General features: G+C 45.9%; 1 protein-coding gene across 1 annotated transcript in view; it reads right to left on the bottom strand.

Moving 5' to 3' along the window:
- Nucleotides 1–8,336, bottom strand: part of TBX20 (T-box 20) — a 34,367-nt gene that overhangs the window by 1,950 nt on the left and 24,081 nt on the right. The window contains exon 7 of the mRNA XM_006757238.2: nucleotides 798–907. Within this exon, the coding sequence (XP_006757301.1) occupies nucleotides 798–907 (110 nt within the window). The remainder of the gene's footprint in view (nucleotides 1–797; nucleotides 908–8,336) is intronic.

Genomic DNA, 8,336 nt, shown 5'->3' with positions numbered 1-8,336 from the left:
TTTTTTTACAGAGGTGAAGGGAGAGGGATAGAGAGTTAGAAACATCGATCAGCTGCCTCCCCTTGACCAGAATCAAACCTGGGACCCTTGAGTCCACAGGCCAACGCTCTAACCACTGAGCCAAACCGGTTAGGGCTGGGTGTAGTTTTAAGAGATGCCCTATTTTTTGACCGAGTGTGCGCTTTCTATGTGATGGGCATTAAAATATGACAGAGGGCGCTCTGTCCCTGCAAACACCCCTGTGCCCCTGGCTGGGCACCCTCTGGTCTCTCTTCTCCCAGGTGCAGAGGGCTCCTCCCTGGGCCTTTGAGACAGAGGAACTTCCAGTCCCCCTCCCCCTCCCACTGGGACCACTGCCTCTCCATAATGCCCTGCACTGGGAGAATCTTCTTTTCAAAGTGTTTCCAGTTTCAGTCATTATCCTCACTAGGCAGTCCTCACGTAAGTAGGACAGATTTTCAGGTTATAAAACCAAGAGTCAGAAAGACTAAGGAACCCCCCTTCCCCCCTGCCCCCCAGCCCTCCCGCTCTTTGGTTGGGTCACAGACAAATAACTCAGAGGCTCGAGATTCTTTACTAAACGTCCAAAGCCCAGGAAACCTTCGGGCAGCAGCATCTCTTAAGACTCAAGGGCAGAATACTGAACGCCAAGCCCTCAGGGGCTGCCCCTTCCTGAAGAGGCTCCTGAAATACTTTGGGGCCAAGGGTACCCTGAGGTCAGGCCTCACCCCACACCTGCCTCTCTCCCTTGGGGCTGGGCATGGGCTCCCAGCAGCTGCACCTCCGGAGCTCCTTACCTCGGGTCTGCGCAGTCTGCACCTCGTCCCCCAGCACGTCCTCTTCCCCGTAGGTGCGGATGGGGGAGCGGGCGTAGGAATGCTTCTGAATGAGGCTCTCCACGCTCTCCCTGGGGGAGAGAGCAACATGCCCAGTAAACGGAAAGGCAGGTACTCAGGGGCAGAGGGGTCTCACAGGTATTTGCTAGTCACGAAAACCAGTGTCTCAGCCAAAAGACCTTCCGGGAAAGATGACCCTCAGAGTATTTACAAGTGAGAACTGTGGAGGCAGCTGTAACCAAAACTCAATAATCCATGCCTAACGAGGGGGGAGGCTAGGGGAGAGAGAGAGAGACAGTAAAAAAAATGTGTAGCCTATCAGACGATGACAACAGTGCTGCAGAAAAATAAAATGCAGCAGGATTAGCGGTAAGAACTGTAACGGTGAGGATTGGAGTTGCCCAAAACAGTGTCTGGCATGTAGGAGGTGCTCAGTAAATGCTAGTGATTTATAAAAGTATAACTAAAGCAGGTAAACATATTTTATTGTCTTAGATTGCATTTTCTCCAATTTAATTCTACCCATCTGAATAATCCTAATTCAGAATCATATGATCCAAGTAAGGGGATTTTTTCTTGGTGAATGGAAGCTGACCAGGCAGCAGAGAACTTGACTGGAATGGTCTCTGTGGTTCTTTTATAAAACTGTATCTACCCTAAGAGATAAAATGGCAAGCTTCAGTGGGTCTGTATCACTTGTTTAAGAGTGTAACCTACTCCTTAGAATCCCTTAAACACACTTGTTGAATCCCTTGAGTTAGACTTGTTAAAATGAAAATATTTTATCACTCAGTAAGAGGTACCAGTAAATATATTAAATGGAATAATGTTATGTATGCTAATAAATATATGAAGGGAAAGGATAATTTGGCCTGACATGGACCTAATTAATCAATTTGCCACGTATCCTATACAGGGTGTCCCCCCAAAAATGTACACACACACTCTGAATAATTTTAAAGGCAGTGTTGCTTCATTTCATTTTCAAAATTGAGCTGTCAGGTGTTAAAGGGTGTATACATTTCTGGGGGGACGCCTGTATGTTAATCTTTGTATGTCCACACGCCGGTAATGTTGGACCCCCACAGCCTGCCCAGAGGATGTCACTTACTCACGGACTTAATTCACTACAGCGCTGGAGAGGGGCTGTCTTCTTGGGTAACCCGGGTCATTAAGAAAAAAGTCACGTGAGCCGAGCAACCCTTAATGAAATGACAAGCCTTACTAACAGGACATTCAATCCATGTCCTTTTAGTCTGAGCCTCGTGCCACGCTGCTAACATATGTGGGTATTTCACAAGAGGAAGGAACTTGCTCCCAATACCCTAGACGGTATTTTCTCTTTGCACAGTCATGAAGGAATGGCCATCTGTGGGCCCGTTATGGATGGTGTGTTGCTGAAGCGTATTCCTCTTCCCATCCGAGGCACAGCAACTGCTCAATCCGAGCATTTAGCTTGAAAGCAGTTTAGCATCTGCTCAACACACACACACGAAAAATCCTTCTCCGAACAACACAATGCATGACTGCCTGGTGAAACACGGTGCGTTTCCAGGAGAGGCACATTACATTCATCTTGTCCTTGGTAGACCACTGGCACCGTGCTCACTCTCGTCTCCAGGAGGAGGGAGGGAAAGGGGATTTTATCGAAGTGATTTACTTGTGCCGGGCCGGGGAGTGAACTGCAAGCAGTGGCGCTTCTTATACAAAGGATGGCCTAATTGAGTTACTGCCTTTTAAGTGATTGAAAACAGTGGTGCATTTCAGGGCCGTCTCTTCCAAGACGTTACGAAGAGTCGACAGCCCTTGCTGTTTCTGTCTAACCCCAGTTTCCAGCAAAATGGAAAGTGCAAAGAATTTGTTTAGCCTGGAAAACAACAGGGAAGATTTCTAAAATACTGTATCCTGAAAAATAACAATGACTCACCTAACGGGTTAAGTGGTTTAGATATTGCAAGCTGTAATAGTGCCTTGTAATGCTCAGTGCTGTTATATCCCAAAGCTAGTGATGGTAGTTTTAATAGACTCACTTTGGATTTAACAGATAAAAGAAACGGGTACTATTATTGAAGGTCAGCCTTTCTAGTATCTAAGACTGAATTACTTCTCTAGCAGAAAGAGTACATCAGCCCTGGCCAGTGTGGCTCAGTTGGTTGGGTGACATCCTACAAATTGAAAGGTTGCCAGTTCCATTCCCGGTCAGGACAGGTCAGGACACATGCCCAGGTTGTGGGCTCGATCTCCAGTAGGGGGCATGCAGGAGGCAGTCAATCGATGTTCTGTTCCCACAGCAATGTTTTTTTCTCTCTCTCCCTCTCCCTTCCTTTCTCTCTAAATACCAATAAAACTATTTTTTTAAAGAGTACATCATATCTTAGGTATTTTTTAAAAAATTTCTTCTGACTACTCCGTAGCCATCAGTTCCAAGAGTAACATGCGAGAGGCACAGTCATGTTCAGAAGGTGGGCAGGACAGCAGGTAGCTACAGTGCCTATGCTGATCCTGCCAAAAGGATCAGAACCATTGGAAGTCATTTCAACTATCTGCTCAGACTCTAGATAAGCAGAACCAACAGACTCTTCCCGTTTGGAACGGACTGCCCTTCCTCTGTCTTTGAAACAGGAGAGCAGATCCCTCCTTGAACAGGACCTTCCTTCTCTTCCTCAGCTCCTCTGCACCAGCAGGTACCTCACGTGTCCTCCTCTGCTGCACGTACTAGATGGATGGTAGTCGCGTGTTTGCATGAGTGTCTGCTGCTACCCTGCGGGCCTCGCGACCAGCAGAGAACGGCGCTTTCTCTATCAGGCACTGGTTCCTACACTTCAGTGTTATGGACTGAATGTCTGCGTCCCCTCCAAGACTCAGAGCTGAAATCCTAATCCCTGCAGTGGTTCTCAGCCTTCCTAATGCCGCGACCCTTTAATACAGTTCCTCATGTTGTGGTGACCCCCAACCATAACATTATTTTCGTTGCTACTTCATACCTGTAATGTTGCTACTGTTATGAATCGTCATGTAAATATCTGATATGCTATATGTGTTTTCCGATGGTCGCGACCCACAGGTTGAGAACTGCTGCAATGCGATGGAATTAGGAGGTGGGCCTTTGCAGACAATTAGGTCTTGAGGACAGAGCTCTCGTAAATGGGATGAATGGTCTCATAAGAAGAGAAGGGGGGCTTGGTTTGGTTCCTTCTTCTCAGCCATGTGAGGACACAGGAGAAGATGGCTGTGTGTGAACCTACAAACCCCTGAATCTGCCCACACCTTGATGTGGGATTTCCCGGGTTCCAGAACTGTGAGAAAGAGACGTCTGTGTGAGCCATTCGGGCGATGGCATCTTGGTCCTCGCAGCCCAAGCAGACTAAGACAGTGCATCAGGATTACCTGGAGGGCTTGTCAGAACAGGTGTCTGCCCGACCCTAGAGTTTCCGATTCACTAGGTGTGAGGTAGGCCTGGGATGGTGACATCCGGGCGTTTCCAGGCAATGCTGCTGCTGCTGACCTGGGGGCCCCCCTGGGAGAACCCTACCCACCTAGCTCAAATCCTAGCTCTCCCACTGGCCAGCTGTGTACCTGCAGGCACATTACTTCACTTCTCCAACCCTCAGTTTTCTCATCTGTGAAATGGGGACATTAATATGATCTAGCTCTAGAGTTATTATTAAGAATTAATGAACAGATTGTATTTTGTGCCTGGAAAGCAATCAGTGCTCAGTTAAGTGCTTATAGATAACAAAATTCAATGATAACTGTTATTATTGAGGATCCAGGTCCTGTGTCCCTAAGGCTGGTCACATAATCATAATCATTTTAGATGAAACTGAGACTTCCAGTCGCTCCAAAGTGCCAGGCTGCGTTCAAACCAGCCTATAATATATACATGTCAGAGACGAAATTAAATAAAAAGTAAATGTTATTTCAATTTACATTTTAACTTTCTCTCCTAAATATGGACCCAGAAAAAACTGTGTCCTGGGAGTAAATGTCAAATCCATTAAAATCAAATCTAACTTATAGGAAACAAAATATTTCAAGTTGTTCTTGCTCATCAATTTGCTCATGATTGCATCATGCCTTGCTGGGCCTTTATAAATAACTCCTCGTCACAATATTTTTCTAAAGATTTATGCAGATAATTGTATAAATTACTGGAAGACGATATATCAATATTTATAGCTTCCACAAAGTACTTAATAAATGAAAACTTTAGCTAATACCATTTGAAATGTATTATAAATCATTAATTTTAATTTGAAAACGGAAATATATTATGCAATCCATTTCGGAAAAACAAAATAAGTCTAAATTAATCTTTGAAAAAGCTTTTAGACTTTTATTTTCATTTATCTGACTCAGTCCTGTTCGTTTTTCTTTTCAGTAGTAATAGACAATTCTGATTTTACTTTATCATTAGCAACTTAAGTAAACTACACTGAATAAAACAAAAGCTGTTACGTTTCATTTCCTAAGTCTCACGGCTGACAACCAGAAGAAAGGTCTCAGGCAAAACACGGACTACTGACTTCTAAATCAACTCCAGTGACTGTGAGGCAGGAAACAAATGTCCTTCAGACACAGAAAGGCCGACACGAGCCAGGGGAGAAGGAGGGCGGGTGACATGAACTGGGAATAACTGCTCCCCTGCCTGGCACGCTGGTTTGTCTGACACTTTTATAAACAAGCGCTTCCTCCTGGAAGCGGCCGATGAAGGAGCTGAAGTGCAGACACACGGCTTCGCTAGGTAAAGGGATTTTGCAGCGAGTACTTCTATCATTTGAAAGAAAAAATTCGTTTCGCTAAAAACCATCCTTTCCTTTTTGTGGTTATGGTCATTTATTCGATTAATGGATTTTATTTAAAAGCAGACTTTAATCTGGCAACCAGATGAAAACCGCGCTCACTGGATGCATGCAGCCTCTTATGCCGAGTCTACCTTCACTGGGGGTGGTTTTTAAAGAAAAAGCTTCTTTTCTAAGAAATTAAGTGATCAGACTCGTTCTCTGCAGCTGGAGTTTCATCTCTTCTACAGAGAGAGGGTGTGGGGAGCTGATGGGCTGGGTCTCTAAGACTCGTCATGGCTCTAGTGATCTATGAACCTATAAATGCAGAAACCAACGTAAAAGAATTTAACTAGCTATTTTGAAAAAGTTCAATACTGGTTGCAAAGAACCCTGAGTTCTAACCCCAAATCTTGGAACTAACTGAGCGACTTGGGCAAATGGCTTGCACTCGCTGGGACCTACTCGCCTCATTGGTGGAATGACAGAGGTCAACGGGACGGCTCCCCACATCATTTCAGCCTCGAAATAATGCTTCCTACAAAGCTCAGTTCCCTGCGCAAGTTTAAACACGGGATGTTAGGGCACACTCCAGGACGCCCCAAATAAAATTTAAAATATTCTCCTTACATGTTAGTCTGTGTTTAAGGAAGAATAAACTGGATACCAGCAATTGAAGTGATTTTTATTGAGGCACAACTGGGATATTATATGTCGCTCATTAATCCTAGAGAGAAAATTCAATTTTAAACTCCTTGCTTTCTGCCTCTTCATTCTGAGCGACATGGATTCCCAAGGCCCGCCCTCCCAGCGGAGGTGATGGAGGTGACGCAGACACCCTCTGTCCTCCCCCCTCTCCCCCCCATCTCGGAAGCTGTGGCTCCTGCTGCAGAATCTGGGCCCCGGGGAAGCCCGTGGGTCACAGGGAGCAGCTGCCAATCCCAAGGGCAGAGGCCATTGTCACTAGCTTTTCCCAGGTGCTATCTTTCCTACTTTTACTTCCGGGTAGCTTGCCTCTCAGAGCAGTGGCTGCCCTGAACATGCAGGGGGTTTGCTTTGGGAATGTTATTTTTTCAGCAGATTTCACTGAAAGTAATAGTAGACTATTACTTGGATTTTATCCTCAAAGTGCACATGCGCATATGCGCGGCTGGAGGGGGGATTCTGAAAGGTGGAGGCTCACATTTACAAGTTTGAGTACTTGCTTCTTCCGCATTTCAAGTATCATATTATTTTGCCATTTTAAAATGCAAATCTGGAAAATAGTAAAAAAGTACTTTCTGAGTCCTTACCAACACACTGGATAGACGATGCTTTAGGACTCTCGCTAACACCTACTTCCCCAAACGCCTCCTCCACTGCTCCCTACAGGCCTTGTGCGTTCCTAGCACCCTCAGCGAGACAAACTGGGCAGCCTCTTTTCTATTACTCATAAGAGACTAGACGACAGACAAAAATAACCTCGACGACGAAACCTACGGACTCTTTAGAAAGGATGCATCCCCCGCCATCCTGTCCTGTCATCTCTCTCTGGCTGGGGCTACAGCTGCTAAAACGACCCTCAGAGTCGCCTCAGCCATCGCTGGACGACAGGCAGGACGAAGTGTGGGCACAGAGCCCATCCGCCGGCTTTGTCAAACAGCATCACCACATGGGCCTCGAAATGAAATTCTACGTTCCTTCCTTTTAACCGGGAAAGAGGAGGAACCATCCGGAGGAGGTCACAGTGCTGGGCAGGCGTTTCCCCGGCTGCCAACATTCCCACCGCCCCTGGGAGCTCTGAGCCGGGATCAGCAGTTTCTCGTAAGGGCCGGACAGGAACTATTTTAAGCTTTGCTGGCCTCATGGTCTCTGTCAGCTACACTCAGCTCTGTCTCTGCAGCTCAAAGGCCGCCACATACAATATACAAACTGAAGCCATAGCTGCGCTTCAATAAAACTTATTTATAGACAATTCAATTTAATTTCATGTTATTGTTGCTTGTCACATATTATCTTTGAATAATTCTATTAAAATGGTTTTTATATTTTTTCAGCCATTTAAAAATGTAAAGACCATTTTCACTTGTGTGCTGTCCCAAACAGAGAGGGATGTACTAAGCCATACTCGAAGCCATTTCCCTGCTCAGAGGTGTGCCCGCTGACACCACGCTACCCCTAAAGCCTTCGGCCCCCGGTACCCTACAAGCCCGCCTAGAGCTGAGTCAGAACCAAACTCCACTTTCTTTCTTGCACCTCAGTCATGAGGAAAGGCTTAGAATCATCCATAAACTGTGAACCTCTTTATCAAATCTGCCAAAATGCTTGCTGCTCCGTGGCTGGGTGTCGATAGGACTCCTATCGTTTCCCAGAAGAGCAGATTTGCAACTCACTCTGAGGAGGTTTCTTTCCTCATCTAAGTTAACAGAGTGTTGTTGAGTTTGGAGCAAAAAGGCCTAATTCCCACCGGGCGTGTGTCCAGATGTCCTGTGTTTGAAAGTGTTATTCAATGCCAGGGCATTTTAAACATATTTTGTAGAGGCTCTCAGTATGAATTCTGAACCAGTGCTGAGATAAGTCTATGCATTTAATTCTCTGCCCCACAGATAGGACTGAGAAAGCAAGGGGAGCTCAGGAAATTGGGGAGAGTGCCAACTCCTTATTTAGGTATTTGAGCCACAAGCAAGAAAGGAGGGAAGCATCAGCCAGCATGCCATTCGTCTGTGGACAAGGAGAGCTA

Source organism: Myotis davidii, unplaced genomic scaffold (assembly GCF_000327345.1).
Source record: "Myotis davidii unplaced genomic scaffold, ASM32734v1 scaffold573, whole genome shotgun sequence".
Taxonomy (NCBI): domain Eukaryota; kingdom Metazoa; phylum Chordata; class Mammalia; order Chiroptera; family Vespertilionidae; genus Myotis; species Myotis davidii.
This window is presented reverse-complemented; position numbering and strand designations above follow the sequence as displayed.